Here is a 19,139-nt window from a genome sequence, read left to right as displayed (position 1 = left end):
TTATTATAATGTTGATAAACAATATTGAATTACAACCATTCAATGGCATTATTCGCAAAACAATATAACTACACAAAGGCACTTATATATTACGATTATGATTTAAATGTCGTTCTTGTTGTTTTTGTATATAAAAAAGAAGAAAAGCGTAATTAGCTATGTTAATAATATAGCGTAATAATATAGTAGGTACCTACCTAAAAAAAATATTAAATAAAAGTTGTTCATTATACGATTAGCCAATAGGCATTATAAAACGCATGATGATTTTGTTTATAGCTACAATGGTGTTAGAATCCCTTTTTTTTATAAATCAGAATGACGTACACTAATGAGTAATGATTGCAAATTGTATGGTAGTGTAAAATCGAGTTCGCTAAATATATATATATATATATATATATATATATATATATATAGGTATGTATTACGCCATAATAACAAATTGTAAATAGGTACAAATCCTAAACGATTAAAATATTAGACTATAAAAATGAAAACGAGATAGTTACCTTTCTAATAGTTTAGTATAAAATATAATACATTTTAAATAGCTAATAATATTATACGAATGAATTGTAAATTGTTTTGTTGTAAATGGTACCTACCTACCGGCTACCTAGACATAAAGATGAATATGGTACCTAGGTATAGGTTGCTGTACCTATATGGCTATATTTTAATTTAATCAAATTAATTGTTATACTTTATTATTTTTATAAACGAGCTATTATTGGTTATTTTTCAAAATTGATGAACAAATTTTTTTTTATTTTTCGTTAGTTATTACTTCTTTCGTATAGATATAAAAATGATTTTTTACATCTTCCAGAACTTGATTAGCAAAATGTATTATTAAATATATTACGTAAGTAGGTATATGAAAAAAAATAAATCAATAGTTTGCCAAAATAACAACATTTCGTTGTAAATTTAATATTTTGCTCATAATTTTTTTTAACAACCGGGTAGGTAATTTTAATATCATTAAATTGTATATCATAATATATAATATCATATTGTAATTTGTGTATTTAATTAGCTGAATAAATAATAAATAGATAAGTTTAAATACTTTTTGTAATAGCGGAAAATAGAAATAATAAAACTTAGAATAACTCTCATTTTTATTATAAATTTATTATATAGTATTCATAACATTTATTTAGTTGTTTAATTTATTTAATCTTGTCGTATTGAAAAAAAAATGATTATGATTAACGAGTATAATATTATATGTTTATTGTTTATATAGGTAGGTAGGTACCAATCTAAAATATAAAAATATTTACTTTTTAGATAAATAAGTGTTACACCTATACAATAAAGCGTTTTATTAATAATTCAATGACAACGTTATTTTAAGTTTGATTTTAATGCAATTCATATTATTGCTCATTAGAAACACAATAATTATGAAAATATAAGACATGATGAAACAAATTGTTATACCTACTAAACTACTATCTAAACCGTTAGTAAAACCAAGTAAATACAACGGCATACACAGAAGTGGTATGGCAATATTAAATTTTGAAATTATACACTTGATTACATGGCTTAAATAGGGTATTTAAAATTAAAAACTACCTATTATATATTTAATGAATTTTTGAATATGTCTTGTTTTTCTATAAATTATTTAATTATATAAAAGCCAAGAGGCTGTAATACCATTTCTGGAATAGTCAATTTTATAATTTTTAAATTATAATGTATTCAAAATATTATAATACAATATGTAATATTTATGCATTCAAATTAGTATTAATTATATGAATGCAGGCGCGAACGCAGGAGGGGTTTGGGTGTTTAAACCTCCTTCGAAATATCAGGAACAAAAAATTAATTACCTGACCTATAAATGAATAGTATGACATTTATGAACATTTTTTTCTACGTTTACGCCATGAATGTATAGTTTTAAGTTTTAAATCATAAAATTGTATTGATGTTAATTTTATAAATAGTTTACAAGAATTTTGATGATATTTACTGTATAATGTATTGATACAAACTAATATTTTAAAGAGTACCTACAATGCAATCTGCGTCAAGAAGATGATAAAAAAATACATAATTTGTGTCACACACTAAATGTGATTTATGTATAATGTGTCATGTGCGCCGCGACTGATAAAGAATATTTTATACGTATAATTTACGACACGGGGTGCATGTAAATTTTATAGCTGTTGACCTTTTAGAGTCAAAAGTTCATTTTTCTTAAGTGATTTCTCGTGTTTTGAACGCACGTGGCTCCGCAAATCGAATACCATGTTATACTTCTCGAATTTCTGTGAAATGCCAAGTAAGGTGGTCATCGGGTAAAAAAATAAAGCTTGTTGTAAAACACGTAACTGGGTGTAACAATAACACAGTATGAAAAATAATTTGTATTATGTGTGATAATTAAATGGAATTAATTAATAAGGTAATACATCGTGTCGTTAAACGTATATTTACCTAGATGAAATTACGAATATTATTGTAATGATTTAAAACTTAAGGACATCATATGTTTATTTTAAGTATTTAGCCACGAGCCACCTAGGTACAAAGAAAAATTACAGTTTGGTTAGGTATAAATTATAAATTATGTATATTGCCAAGTTGATTTTGTCGTATTATATGAATGTGCATGTATTCGTATCATTTTCCCTCAAACAGCGCAAATTGCATTTATGGGTAGGCACCGTAGGTACTAATAGGAATATTGTTAAAAAAATAAGAAATTAATACAATTTATTATTATTAGTATTATTATTATTATTTTTATATAATAATCAATATTGTATAGTACTATTATACCTACTTATTGTTTTTATTAAAAATTTACATTTTATTTTAAACGAATGAATAAAAATTAGTGTTAATATAATATCTAATCTAATCTTTATTACTTACGTAACAGAGTACAATTTACAACGTATTAAAGAATCTCTTGGTGTGTGACTATATTTTGCATACATATTTTTAAATGAAAAAAATCGAAATTTAATATAAACTATAAGTTGGTCCATTTCTCGAACTCCAAACTTTTACTGAAGGAATAATTTGGTAAAAAATTATAATTATAACGTAAAAAAAAAAAATCAAAAATATGGAAAATAGGTATAGTTTATGATGTTTTATATTAGCTTAGTATAATATTATATATAAGTACAAATACAGGATGTATAGTGGTGATGCATTTTGTCGACAAGTAGTTATTCTGTAATTTTCTTTATTTATGGTTTTTCCAAATAAGATAATATATATTGAATCTTTGAAAGAATTGGATGTAAAAATATACACTAGACCCTGTACGTGAATTTTACGTGGTATTTGACAAATGTATACGTTTTAAACAAAGCGTGAATAAGGCGGTATTTAATTATTTAAAAAAGTCTAAAATCTAATCCTGATGTGTTAAAAAAAAATAATGTAGTATTTAAAATGATATCTGTTATAGTTTTATTTGTACCTACACGTATGTGTATCTTAAGTTACAGCATCGTTTTGAAATGGTTAAAAGATCCAGACGTACACTATATAATATACAAGGTTCTGATTGTCCGAAATTATTAACAGATCGAAATAGTGTTATTAATAAAATTTTCATCTACAGATAACGGAATATATACCTATTTATATAAATTATTATTGAGCTATGATGATAAATGAAAAAATAACCAATAGAAATTGTAATGATTTCGTATCGGATCAATTATTATTATTCTATTAGAATACTGTATACTTGTATAATTAGCATATCTATAATATTAGTATAATAAAACATTTTGAAAAGAGACTATGTTTAACCTGTATATTTTGCAACAGTTGCCTATAAGTAAATATAATTTTTTTATGGTCCACGGCTATGCGACTATTTTTACACGAATATGATCAAACATTTCGGTTAGGCGCGTTTGATCTTTATGTTAAATTTTTTTTATGATACTCATTTGAGAAATATAACGTTACGGCGAAATGTACCAAGATATGTATCTACGTCTTATCGTAACGGATAAACTTTAATAACATTTTTTGTTGTTTTTAGTATCGTTCGTAAAACTGACGAACCAAAAAATAAAGTATCTATCATATTTGGATGATAAATATTTTTTGAAACTATGGTAAGTAAGCACTTCCACGTTTCATTAATTATATAAATGTTATACAATAAGAATACATACCAAAAAAAAAAAAAATGTTACTACATGTCCAAGAGACTTGTTAATAATTGATACTTTCAAACAGTAAGACTGTAAAATGTATGATACTTCATACAGGCGCAATTATAATATTATACCGTATGGCGTATGCGTATAATAATTTAAAATCCTAAAAAAGTTACTTATTACCTAATAAAATAAAAATAAATAAATAGTAATACAATAAAAATAAACAAATAAATGCTACTAAATTATCACATGAGTATATGACACATTGGTGTAAATTTACAATCAAATAAAATACGTGAATTATACCTCGAAGTCTACAATATCCGCGTAGTTCACCTACCCGTAACTTAAACCGTTATGTACCTATGCACTTAGTTAATGAGGTCAATGCGTTCAATGCGTTGATATCTGTATACAACTGTCGTTCGATAACTTCTGCAGTATACCATCACAAAAACACTGTACGCCAACCGCCAACCCCCAACCATTTACCGGCATACCTAATACTCGATAGTATTATACTTATAATATTTGATATCATTTATTTATCTGTTCCTATTGGATAAAAAATGTTGAAAAAATAAATCTCAAACAACGGACAAAAAAATCTTCATACCTATATAATACATCGACATTGTGGTAATTTATTAAACTCACTGCAGGCCATTGTACAGATGATATTATTATTACAAATATAACATATAATATTGTATTAGGTTTAAATTTCCTTACCAAATTTTTAGACAGGTTGCATTATATTCCAGTTGACATTTTTCTGGTAATTTTGTGCTTTTATAATTAAAATTTTTTTTTCTTCGAGTGAGTTTTGAAAGTTTATCTCTTGTAATGCTAAAATATGACTTGATGGTTACACGAGAACTTATTCACATTACCAAAATAATTTAGAAATTCAATTCAACGTTACAGTTAAGAAATCTACGTAAATGTTTTGAATAATAAAATAGGTGCAAAATATTAAACAATATTCATGTTTCTAATTTTCTTAATAATGAACATGTTTTATTTTACTTAATTAATTGTATTTTAATAGATTTTTTTATTGTATTTTTTGTTCAAAGAATTAAAATGGTACGCTAATATAGTATCGATATTTGATAATATTTTTACATTTTAAAGATTTTTTTTGTCCGTGATATGAGATTTTTTTTCTCAAGCCTAAATTATTGTGTTTCTAGATCTAGATTAACTTCACTGGACCCCTGAGTTTATTAGTCCAATGTAAAGTTGTAAACAATACCGGTATTGATCGTATTTAAAATAACATTATATCAAATTATTATTATATTGCTATATATAAACGTTGAGCTTCTTGAGCCATCCGTATAATACATAATAATATGCCTATTGGGACCAATGGCTTGGATGACTAGTGTAATGAATGAAGAAGAATATCAGAAACACTGCATATGCCGTAGGAAATGTGATGCGGGCGATAACGTCGATGGTCTTGGCGATTCGTATCGGGTGTGGTGGCATTTTACGTTTGTTGCCGCCATTGCTTCTAATATTTTGTTCCTCCTGATAAAAAATAAAAATTAATACCAATATTATAATTTAACCGTTCGAATAGTTAGTTATAGACATGATATCATTTATTATTGTATTACTACTTATTACATTGTACAAATAAATTCATTTTTTTTTAAATTTTATGATGGATTTGAAATAATTATAGTATAGGTATTAGGTACGTATTGTGTTATTTTTTTGTTGATCTTTTTTTCAAGTAGGTGTACTAAAAAAGTACCGTGTTATAGTGCTCTTGATGGAAAATTGAGTGTAGCTGGTATGATACAAAACCCTTTTACATAGAAATGTATTATTAAATAATTTTATTTATTTTAAAATTTAATTTTTACTACTTAATGCGAGGCGAGAGTGGTATTAAATCTGGACATCAGTTTTTGAATTTTGAGCTCAATAGACGAAAGCTTTAAAGCTTTAATGGCAATTTGGATTATATGTATTCTATACTGTTTTGAATTTTTTTTAAAATAAAAACAATAACGTAGAAGGATTTTTCGTATAAATTTCGGTATTAATAATAGGTAATAGCGTAAGGACCCTGGCATGAATGTCACGTGGACTCAGGACTTTGCGGCCCAAGGTTTATAAACTGCTAAATTAATCCTATATAGGTATCCCATAGGTTAACATAGAATAACAATGTTGTTTGGTTTATGATTGTAAAATGAGTATGAAGTAATAAAAATAAAAATCTCTTAAGTAAAGTTTAAGTTTCATTTTCAAATGAAAAACTATCGGTCCGTAATCTCATTTGGAGATAAATTAGGTATATTGTATTAATTATTATTATATGCAAAAGTTGCAATTTTCTGTCAAAGATAGAAAGACTGACGAGAGACTCATATGGTAATATACAAATTGATAAACAAAATTATATTTTAGCCTGAAGTATTGAATTAATGTATGTTGATAGTGTTGATATCTCATACATTTCTTTGTAAATATAGTATAAATAAACCTTACATAGGTAATATAAATAATACATAGATTATTCACCAATACGGGCAATATTAATCATACATGTATTATATGTGAATTAACCACGACATGCTATTTAATAATTAAATTTAATATAGTTATTTGTTGAAAAAATAGAACATTATCTTTTGTTTAGTTTAAACTCTAAATTATTCTAATAAACGTTTTTACACGCTTATTGAAAAAGTATACATACTGTTTTTGATGGGCAGGTGTTGTGTAATAACGAATGTGTGCATGCCCCTTGCCCACAACTGGAACATTCCCCTTGGGTCTTGTCACTCTAAATTAAAAAAAAAAGTAATGGAATGAATATTATTACTATATACAATAATATTAACTCTTGTAGGATTTCAATAAAATGTTTGTAAATTAAAGTATGTATTGCATTTAAATGAATATTAAAATATATATATATATATTTATAAATAGGCGTGTAAATACAATTTATCTACATTATAATTATATTTATCTACTTCATGATCGTAAAGTAATAAAGAAGGATAATTATTTATAGAAAATAGTTATATTTTAAATGGTTAATAGTTGCGATAGGTCACTTTTCATAATTCAGAGTATTCAGACTTCTATAATTTCAACTCAATAACATGGGTATGCCATAGGAGCAATAAAGAGAAGTAAAAATATCGTATACTTTTTCAGGAGGGGGGAAATACACACTGATCTTTAGTAGTATCTATACAATACTTGGTTACTGATCATTTTACGTATTAGTGTTTCTCTATTTTCCGAAAACGAAACAATATAATGTAATGTATACAGCTGAAACATTGTATCCATTTATTCATGAAATTGTGAAATACTCATATTGCATTTTACAGTTTATTTGGTTAGTAAACGAACAAGATGATACTGAAATAAAACTCTAATTCATCATTGCAGTTCAGAATAAACCAACCAAAAATAAAACAAAAACTAACGGATTTAATTTAAAGACATTCACAACCACTTAGCATTTGTAGACGAGTATTACTGGGACATTCGGCGGTAAAAATTGTTATTTCAAAGAACTAAATATTCCACTTAAATTCATTGACTATAGCAAGTGAAAAATACTAGACAAAAAAATATTTTTAAAGTTAGAAAGTGCTGCTGTCAATTGGCCATTACGAGCTGATAATCAAATAAGCCAGTTTATTATGAACGACATAATATAGAAATATGTTTGGCTAAAAACGATTACCATTCATGTGGGCCATACGGAGTGATTCATCAGGGATGCCCGCCCCTTTTTTTCTTTAATAATGGAGTTATTCAAAATCTGATTTCTGGAATTTAAAATACACTTGAAGATTATATTTTCGAATACTTAAATTTTTTTGTATCATTTTAAAATAGCTCGATGCCCAGATGGCGATATAAACTTCTATTTTTTAAATAGGAACCATCTATTTTTCTGTAAATGTTTAAACATATATATTTTTTTAAATTTGATATATTTAAATAAAAATTTGAAGGAATGGTTTCTAAGTTATTAAAATGTTTAAATATTATAATAAAAATAATGATCCTTAAAAATGGTTTTACAAAAATATAAATTAGATTTGATATTGAATCTTTTATTTATTATACTTGGACCATTTTTATTAATTATAACTTATAAATGTTGATAGATTATTATTTATCATTAAAATATGTTAAAATAACTCGAACGTCAAATCTCTTATCTAACGTATTTTGTAAGTTATCCTTTATACATAAAATTTAATAACTCGGAAATTACTTGTTTGAATTATTATTAATATACATCAATTTTTTAAAAAAAATACCTGTACTATAATTTATAGAAAAAGGGGGGATTTCCAATTTTAAAAACACATAAATATTTGAATAAATATTAAATATTGATATAAAAATATCAATTATTCAAAAATATGTTTTTTAAGTGTATTTAAAAATTCTAAAAATTAGATTTTGAATAACCCACCATTGAAGGGGAAAGGTGACTGTGACTAGAGTCCTTGGTGAAGTACCCTGTACCTATACAGAGTGTCCCGCGAGGATTTACCCATTGCGATATCTTCTAAAATAATGGAGTTATCATAATTCTGGTTTTTTAATAAGATTCACAGGAACAAGAACTACAAATATTTCATGTTTTAATTTATTTTTATGTCTTGGTAAAAAAGTTGAAAAATGTATTTTTTTATTTAATTATTTAAAAAAAAAATTGAAGATAGCCATTTTGTAGAGTTTTTTTTTCTGAAAATATTGACGTTTTAACATTCTAATTTCATCAATTTCCTGATTTTTAATATTTTTTCTAGTTTCGAAAAAAACTGCGAATTTAATTTCGATAGTGCCATAGTGGTATCATTGTATCAAACAAGTAGTTTGCGTGCTCGTACGGCTGGCGAACGGGTTTCAGTGTGGTTGGATAAAATATTAAAAATCAGGAAATCGATGAAATTAAAATGTTAAAACGTCAATATTTTCAGAAAAAAAACTCTACAAAATGGCTATCTTCAATTTTTTTTTAAATAATTAAATTAAAAAATACATTTTTTAACTTTTATACCAAAACATAAGAATAAATTAAAACATGAAATATTTGTAGTTCTTGTTCCTGTGAATCTTATTAAAAAACCAGAATTATGATATCTCCATTATTTCAGGAGATATCGCAATGGGTAAATCCTCGTGAGACACCCTGTATATTATGATCCCCTTCACAGCGATGGCGTTAGTGGTTTTGAATAATGCACACTACAGCCCTGTAAAGGTAGTAAGTCTGACCTTTGTCAAATATATTGTGTACCTTAGAAAGTGTATAATTATTCCTAGCGGGAATATTATGTGGAAACATATTGTTTGCCCTTTAAATGGAAATAGTTAATTTTAAAACCACACAGATATTGTTTAAATGTTTTATGAAATTTTATTTCATACCTAAGTGTAATAAATTTTCAAGTTATTGAAAAATACTATTCAATTAAAATAGATATAAACTAGGTACCTATAAGTTGAAGGTTGTGAAAATTGCAAATATTTTAAGTACCTATGAATATTAGGGTGTTAATAAAAAATAATTAATTATTAAAAAAAACACATTACTAAAATATTACGAAGTCTATTAATCCATAGGGTTTAAATTTTAAAGGTAAGATATTTTTATTGATAATAGCAAGTTAAAATGAATAGCTAATGGTTGATGTATATAAAATAAATCTTATTTGTATTTAAAATAATATTGTTATAACAACAGTAGTTAAAAATTCTTTATTTGAAAGTTATTATATTGTATAATTTCTATTCATATTATTATATATTAGATATAAATAAGAAAATAAGTTTGACATTTTTTCCCTATCAAAATTAATTCCTATGGTAGTGAAATTTTTATTTTTCACTTTATTATACCTATAGGTTAAATAGGCGAGTTAAATTATTTTATGCTTATTATTCGCAATTTCATACTATAGTATTTATTTTGAACTAATTATACCAATATCAATTTATAAAAATATTAAATCTAACCAGTAACCATGTAATCTAAATTTACGAGTATTACTCGTAGTTTGATCAAAAATAAATAATGTAATTTACAATATTACTATTCTTATTGTGTAGGAGAGTTCACATTGCATAACGCATAAGTATTATTAAGTATCTCTATATTAATTATTTTATTAACTTAGCACATATGACATAAGTTATAAGTATAACTTGTATATATATATACTATATTATAAATTATATATTTGTATATCTTAATACAATAGTACTGTCTTACTTTAATCTAATAGCTAACATTATATTTCGGTAAACGTATTCATATTATTTAGTATAAGTATTATTAACTATCTATTTTTCCGTGGAAGTTTATTTTTTATGCTTATACATGATATTCTGTTAATTTAGTTATGTATACATTTAATTATGTTGTTTACATAGTGTAATGTGATCTAATGCACATCAATATTTGAAAATTCAATTAAAAAACTTATTTTTTAAACGATGTATACTTTGTTTACATTTACAAATATTTTACTTAAATAAATCATGATTTTTGGATTTGTTATTTAATATAAAATTAGATTTATAAATTATTGAGCAAAAGTGTATATATTTATTATTACATACAATGATTATAAATAAATTATATAGCTATGAATGTTGGAAAAAATACAATTAATAATAATTTTTTATTAGTTATAAAATAGGTACATATTAATTTATTAAAAGTATACAAAATAAAATATGTATTTTTTTTTTATTGGCATGTCATATTATTGATCATAATGGTATTTGATTTAAATAATTTAAATTAAAAATCAACATGCCTTGGGAAATTAGAGTAAGATGCAAAGACAAGTAAGATTTGAAAATTAATTATAATGTATTAATCGCACTAACCGTCAAAGTTGTAAATGATTTTTCTGTATTTATATATATATAATTTATAAATATGGTAGTTATTAATATTCACGAAAAACAATTCGATAACATAAAAGTGAATAATTTATAAAATGTATACTTAGGTAAATATATTAAGATTAGTTCTGATAATTAATTAAAAATATGCAAATTAGGTTAATACAAAAGATCGAAATGAGTCTCAAAAAGGTATGAAAAAACCGATATTGAAATTTTTATTTTATTCAAATAATTGTATATGAAATACTTAAAGAAATTGGGTAAATGGTTTAAATAAAATACAGTTATTTTCTCGCTATACCCAAATTTATTAAGTCCAACGACCAACATCCATACAATTTACATGTCGTGTTTAATATAATGTAATATACTTCTAAGATAATAACTATGTGTTATTTATTAAAATTGTTATCAAGCATATGCTATAAATTAGTAATTACGTATAGCGTTATTACGGATGTGTTACCTGTGATATTTTAAGTAAGCTTGCTAAACAATATACTGCATACATTTTTTTTTCTTAAATCAGTTTTCTACTGCAGGGTATATGTCATATACTACATCAGTAATACGGTACGTAAATAAACCGTGTCCGATTTCCTACAATATTACTTAATTATTATCAAAAATCTTACGTATATTGAGTATTTTTCGTTATCCACATAACTTTCATAACTAATTTGGTTTGCATCTTGTCGATTTAAGTAACGCTGTGGGAATATCGAGATAAAAATTATTTTGTCACATTTTGTGTAAAAAATAAACGAAATATTTTACTTAATTAGGTACTGTTAATTTTAAGCCTACTATGTGGCGAAATCATTGGGGCTAAAACGTATGCCATTCGGAATTATAAAAAATTAAAAAATGTAAATATTTATTAACACTTAATATCTGTTAAATATGAATATCACTCTAACAATATCTAAAATAAATTTCTCCTCCATCCCACTGCGTGAGAATGCCTAAAATATATACGAGCATCATAGGTGTACATTAATAGGTAAATGGATGTTATAATTATTTTATAAAAGATGAATTTATTAACAATAATTAGTGTTACGAAACATTTTTTATTAAGGGTATTGAGTATCACTGATTATATTTCTACTATTTTAGATCATAAAATTATTATACTATCTTTAATAGGGGGGGGAAAATCGTATTTTTAATTATGCAACCTAATTTCAAGTTCTTAAAATTTTGTGAGTTCTACAGTGCTTGGAAATTAGTAGTACGGTTCTGCCCACTTTCCTCTATATATAAATTAAGTTAATTTAGTTAACAGGTAAGCAACGAGCTTAATAACGTGTTACGTCGAAGCAGGTGCAGATCTAGAGAGGAGTACCCACCTTGGGATGTTGTTTCTTGCAAAACAAATACTCTACACAACATGTATTTTTCAGTAGGCTCATGTTTATCCTTTTGAATATTAAGCACTAAAATACATTCATTTTGAGGACTAAAAAAAGTCCTCACTCTTTTTAACCTTAGTTAACTCCCTCCTACATAAAATTATTAGATTCGTCAATGCGTCAGTGTGGTAAGTGATGATTGCAGATTAGTGATAACTAAAACTGTTTCATGTATTCGAATATTTTTTCTTGTTTCTATTGTATGCAAAGTAATTACAAAATATGATTTCAACATTCTCGATGATATAACCAAAGTTTACAGCACATATACGATATATACACATATACAATAAACATATCTCGTATTTGCATAATTTAATATTTAGGGAATGTTTTTGATATCACGGGAATACTTCGTTTTTTTAGTGTATATTTTAACAGATAGTTGAAAATAACACTTTTATAAATATTTTTCTTCAAAGTAAAAAAATATTAGATTCAACTGTGCATTTTTAATAAAGTTTATTGCAAACAAATATTTATTAACAACAGGTAGGTAGTCAGTTAGTAATTTAGATTGTCTGTAGAGTGCAACACAATTTTTTTCTAATAATTTGTAACGGGTATTTTTATGAAATTACATTTAGTGATTTATGGCTATGGTAGTGTTCATAAAGAATTCATGCCAGAAGAAAGTATCCGAAAGGGAAGCAGATCCTCCATATTAAGAAATTGATACTAACTTACTATAGAATATAAAGTATAAAACGTATTATTATATTATTTATTTTATTACAAATGTATATAGTTACAGTGGTAGATCTAGTCCGGGAGCGGGCTTAGCGCGTTAGCACCCTCTTCGCACGCAGTTGCTTTTTATTTTTGTTTGGTAAGAAATTATATTATTAATTATTATCAGTTTTGATTCTGATAAATGTGTAATATAATAATAATCGTAATATTTCCTATAAAATTATCTTAGATTCATCTCTGAGTGAATTAGAATACTAATATTAAACCAAACATCTGATAAATTAAAAAATACACTGCATTTCTGCAAACAATATCACTTAAATGACTTTTATAAATGAAGATAGACGTAGTCTAATATAATTATGACGTCCTCAGGTGTGAAGTTTATATTATGTAGGTATATAATATAGTAGATATATATGTATTGTGAAAAACGTGTGCGCGCAAATGTTTACCGGGACGACATTATAAGTTTCATAAAGTTATTATTATGTCATAACAGGATAAAGTATAATATAACACACGAACTTTCTAGACAAGAGGATAGTCGCATATAGTATTTTTATCACTTTTATATTAAAATGCAAATGTATTAACTTTATTTTACAATATTTTCGAGCAAAAAGTCACCGTGACACATTCATTCTGGTACACTAGCTTCTAACTCAGTAGTTTTAGATTTGTTTATTGTTATTAATATTTTATGTTTAAGAATGTACTTGCTTAGTATAAATGTAGGTTATATAATATGAAAAAATATATGGCAAGTTTGATTTTATTTTCCGTAACGATCTTCAGGTTATTATACTAATATATTATACGATTGAAATTAAATATGTCATGGGCATACATAATATAGGACTTCTATAGTAAAATCATTGCTCTTTTCGAATGATAACTTTTCATAATAAAAACGTATAATAATTTTATGTTTCTTTTTAATATTTTTTTTTTGTTGAGTATAATGAAATGTGTATTAGGTAGTGGGTTTCCTAAACTCATTTCTTATCGGTTAAAAAATATTTCATCAGTGTTTCACGAGATAACTACTCATGCTATATGAAAATACGTTTATATTAGATAAAATCAATTATTGTAATTAGAACCTGGTGTTATATTTTTATAATACGTACCTGTCGTACCTATACTTAATATTTATAATGACATTAAGCTCGAATAAAATATCAGTAAATATAAGTAATAAAGAACTGCTTGATTGTTTCATGCACTCCTGTAATATTTATATAGTTAGCTATCTTTTAACTTTCGAGTATTTTATACGTAATAACTCATTACTAATGAGTGATGGGCGAGGACTTGTAACTTATAATATATTAGTAAATAATAGAGAAACATCAGTAAATAAAATTATTGATATGTAACTCCCGAGGAACATATATACATATTAACATAAATTGCTTAAATAGTTACAGCATTGCTATATTTCAAAGTAGTTAACACCTATATGATAATATTAGTAAGTCACAAGCAATTAAAGTTACTTGATTATGATACGTATTTGATGGTATGCAACTACAATATAAAAAGAAAAACTTAGTAAAATATTAAACCTTACTTGTGTTATTTGTTTGTAGTCTTGATCTTTATTTTGGTATACAATGGGTAACGGCCAGTCAGAACGTTTTCGTCCCACGTAGTTTACTAACACAAACTCCAATAAACTGGCGTATATACAACACATACATACGCCATCCCAAACGTTCATGGCTGTTAAATTTGATACCACTGGCAGAGTACTTCGGAAACCGTTTGATGTGGTGAAAAAATTCAACATTGTAGTTACGCCTAAAATATATCAACATATTATGCTAATATGTTATTAAGTTGTTTGCGGTATTTTTGTTTTAATTTTTATAAATTAAAGTTTTTAAAAATAATTATTATGATATAAATGAGGATTTAATAATATTATTTCGTCCATTGAAATCAATTATGTATTGGGAGACGTTGTATATAATAATGTTTTAATTTTAATAAACTACTTGAAACCTTTCACATTTGATAAATATATGTCAAATATGTCATATAAGACAAATATACAATGAATAAATTATTTTATAAAAATTTAAATAATAAAAAAGAATCTGTAAAAAATGTCAAAGTACATTGTAGACTTATAGTGTTATAAACGAATAGCTAAATGGTCTGATATATTAATAATACCAATCCATAAACTCGAAATTATTGAACTAAATAAAAGAAATATTAAATAATTAAAAAAAAAATGGCTTAGTATCGGGTTTTTTTTAAATCTATAATATTAATTAGGTATGTAATATTATGTTAGATATTATGTTAGATATTATATCATGTTATCTCATGTATTATTTTGATACCTATACATTTTGAGTTTTGTGAGTGACATGACTTTTCGTGTGTATTTAAATATTATTTAAATGAAAATATTATTTTGTTTAACTTATTTATTAATTGCATATATTTATTTAAAATTCCAAAAATAGTTAACTTAATGATTTTCATAAACTTTATTATTAAAAATGGAGGATACTTAATTTGGACTTTTGAATGAAATAATATAGTTGCGGTAGATTAAAATAAAATACCTATCATTACTCTTGCTGGCACTGCATTCCATTCAAGAAAGAACGTGATGAATGATGAAGTCACCAATATTATACCAGGTATGAAAACCGTAGTAAAATAGAATGCTCTGTCTCTGGTAAAAATCAAATTCACTTCAAGGCAGCTATAGTTACCTATAAATAATGTATATTTGTTAAAATTATGTATTTAAATATTATAATGTATAATAATATAATACCTATTTAACGCACAATATTTAATATTAAAAATTTTATGAAAAACCTATAATACTTTTTCAAAATTACAACAAATAAATACTGATTCATAATAATATTTTACAAATGGATAGTAATTTAAAAATTGTAAAATTGACTTGAATCAAATAAATTATACCTCTATTTCTGTACCTTAAAATATTTGAAGTTCTCTGAAACTTAAATTTATCTAGCTATATGTATATTGATTTGTTTGTGTATTAAGTCCTCTATTCAAAATATTTTTGACATTAAATCAATTAAATATTTAATCGGATGTAATGGATAGATTTTTAAATTGTCCATATATTTTGTTTCAAACATAATTAGTTGACACCAGGAAACAGTAATTATTTTACCATTTAAATATATGTATCTGAATGTGTTTGTTTAGAGTTTTGGTTTTGCAATTATTTAGCAATAATAAAATAAAAATGTATATTTTCGAGATTTTGCTTTAATAAAAATCATATCGAATTGTTTTCTATAATAATAATAATCCTATAATATAAATAATATCGATTGTGCGAGAATTTATAAAATTAATAATTTATGAACTTAAAATGAATTATTTTACCTCTCCAACTGCCAGTAGATGGACATTCAGTTGTATGATTTCGGTCTAAGTATGCATTTAAAGTTTTTAACGATGGTGATTTCTTCAACGTGCTTTCATCATTTTTCCATACATATTTTATAGCTGACATTTCATATGATACTAAACAGAATAGATGACAATCAAGAGTGATAAAAAAAAAAAAAAAAAAATGCAATTTCGTTGCCCGTACGTACAAAAATGAAATATATAACATAACATTAATCGTATTTACGACTTTTTCATCTCATAAAAATACTTTTTATTAAGTAACACTTCATTACTTCAATGAAAACAAACCAATAACTTTTATGATGAGTCGTAAAAATAAGATACAATTCTGATCGTCGTACCTTGTTTACGAAAATCAATTTGTTATTTTATTTATCACTTAATAATATAAACGTTATGAAAATAAAATATTTACTGCTTTCCATTGAAAATGTGCACTGCGGATCGTCAAACGGAAATATGTTCAGTATACCCTGGCATGACAGGATTAAATGGCGTCTGAAAAAATTGTTAATTTTTTTCTATATGCACTGTATCATTGTAAAATTCTCGTGTGTCAAAAATAAACGGTCGCTTTTGGAAGTTTCATAGTTGTAGGAAGGCAAATTAAATTTATTTGACTTAACGGTTTACCGCTTTGCCATATTGCTTCTATGGAATATTTACTGCCCACGGGATGTCAGTAGGTGTGTGAACATATTTATTAAGTACTGGTCAGGATTTAACAAATGTACGGGAAACCCAATTGTATTGCAATTATATGGGTAATGGGTATACTAACAATTCAACTATAGGACTTTACCAACTAGCCAGTTATTTCATATTCGACCTTTAAAATGGGAGCCGAGTGGGGTAGGTAAATAGGTAATATATAGTTATAATTACCTCATCAAATAATGGACACTGCCGTTCCTGTAGATCCTTAGCGAAAAGTGTACCGGTATTAGCGATGCCTTGAAATCGCCGTGCATGATGAAATACGTATCTGGTAACCAAATATCTCCGTGGTGATGAATAGCATTTAGAAAATCATACCGACTTTGGTTTGAGTACCGTAAACGAGGATCATACCATTGTTGTTGCAGTAAAAATTCAACCTCGTACTTCTAGACGAAACAAATAAAAAAATGAACATTCTTGTAGAAAAATGAAAATAGACGTGTCATGGATGTGCATATTATTATCATTAAAACGATCGATTTATATTATATTTTTTTTCCTTACCAAACTAGACTCATCGGGAGAGGCCAGACTGAGTAGCAATACGCTGACATTTACTAATAAAGGTCCTAGAAATTTATAATTTTATTAAAATATGATTTCTAAGTTGGACAAAACTATGACGCTTGGGCACATACCTTTACGAATAGGATGTCTATTGGCCGAAGGAAGTATCACTCTTACATCTTGAGGTGTTTTCATCCCACAACAAAAATCTTGATCTAAATAACATACATATGGTTTTTATATTTTCAAAAAGATAGTTATTTTTCAAACATAAAATTTACTTTGAGACTAATCAATAACTGTTGTAATTATTTTAATTGTTTGTTCACACTGACAGAAGTGTGTTCGTACACAAATTTAAATTTGATATTTATTTGCATTTAGTTTATGAGTAGAGTGATAAATGATAATTTATTATACAATGATGTGTATATTTTTTTGTATTTGTATACGCCAAAATAGTAGATACAATATACTGATTTTCAACTATGAAGACAATTTATGATAGAAAATTTGATTTAGTTGATACTTTTGAAGGGTTAAAATTGAAAAATCTCTTTTAAAACTAATCTGAGGGAGGGAGAGATTTTTATGCATAACAAGTTTTCGTCGAAATTGGTTTTATTTTTTTGGTAAAATAATAATAATCATATTATATATTTAAAACTTTTCACTAAATATTCGCATTAGAATTTCCTACATTATTATAGTATAGTTGTCTAAATATATTGACAATGTTTGAGCTACTTATACAATTTTTAATTTAATTTATTTTATTTTGTATAAATGTCAATACAAATTTTTCGCTGGATCAAAAACTTCAAAAATCTAATGTAAGGTTCCTCCAATAGCAGTTCATACTGAAAACAAATAATCTAAAAATATAAAAGCATAATTTTTTTTTATAGATATTTGAAATTCAAAATTACGTGGAATTCAATATTTAAATTAAAAATAACGATTTTAGTTATTTTATTATAATTCAAAATTTTTTTCCGTGGGGATTTCAAACTTTTACGTATTTTATTATATTTTATATACACAATGCCATTCTAAAAACATTTAAATCAATTTTATACTATTGCTTATATTTTATAGTTTATATCGTATTACTAAGAGTAATTAATAGCAACATATTTGTATAATATCAAGCTGATAGACAGTCTCAGTTCAAAATAGTTTTTCGTATAGAATAGTTTATTATTGAATTTAAATTAAACACGTCCATTTCAGTGACCTACTCAGTGATAAGGTACACTAGACTATTACTGTTCAACAGAGCGGTTAC

At 25.4% G+C, this 19,139-nt stretch overlaps 1 protein-coding gene across 2 annotated transcripts in view; it reads right to left on the bottom strand.

The window, feature by feature from the left end:
• Nucleotides 1–1,322: 1,322 nt before the first annotated feature.
• The window catches only part of LOC113550322 (glutamate-gated chloride channel alpha-like), an 88,869-nt gene continuing 71,052 nt past the window's right edge, over nt 1,323–19,139 (bottom strand). For both annotated transcript variants that reach the window (XM_026952068.1, XM_026952067.1), the window contains 9 exons: nt 17,983–18,066; nt 17,849–17,913; nt 17,510–17,730; nt 17,040–17,122; nt 16,595–16,735; nt 15,784–15,936; nt 14,775–15,004; nt 6,889–6,975; nt 1,323–5,705 (listed from right to left, as the gene is read on the bottom strand). In XM_026952068.1, the coding sequence (XP_026807869.1) occupies nt 5,529–5,705; nt 6,889–6,975; nt 14,775–15,004; nt 15,784–15,936; nt 16,595–16,735; nt 17,040–17,122; nt 17,510–17,730; nt 17,849–17,913; nt 17,983–18,046 (1,221 nt within the window). In that variant the 5' untranslated portion in view covers nt 18,047–18,066 and the 3' untranslated portion in view covers nt 1,323–5,528. The remainder of the gene's footprint in view (nt 5,706–6,888; nt 6,976–14,774; nt 15,005–15,783; nt 15,937–16,594; nt 16,736–17,039; nt 17,123–17,509; nt 17,731–17,848; nt 17,914–17,982; nt 18,067–19,139) is intronic.

This window comes from Rhopalosiphum maidis, chromosome 1 (assembly GCF_003676215.2).
Source record: "Rhopalosiphum maidis isolate BTI-1 chromosome 1, ASM367621v3, whole genome shotgun sequence".
Taxonomy (NCBI): Eukaryota; Metazoa; Arthropoda; class Insecta; order Hemiptera; family Aphididae; genus Rhopalosiphum; species Rhopalosiphum maidis.
The sequence above is the reverse complement of the archived record's forward strand: the minus strand, read 5'-3'. Positions and strand labels throughout refer to the sequence as shown.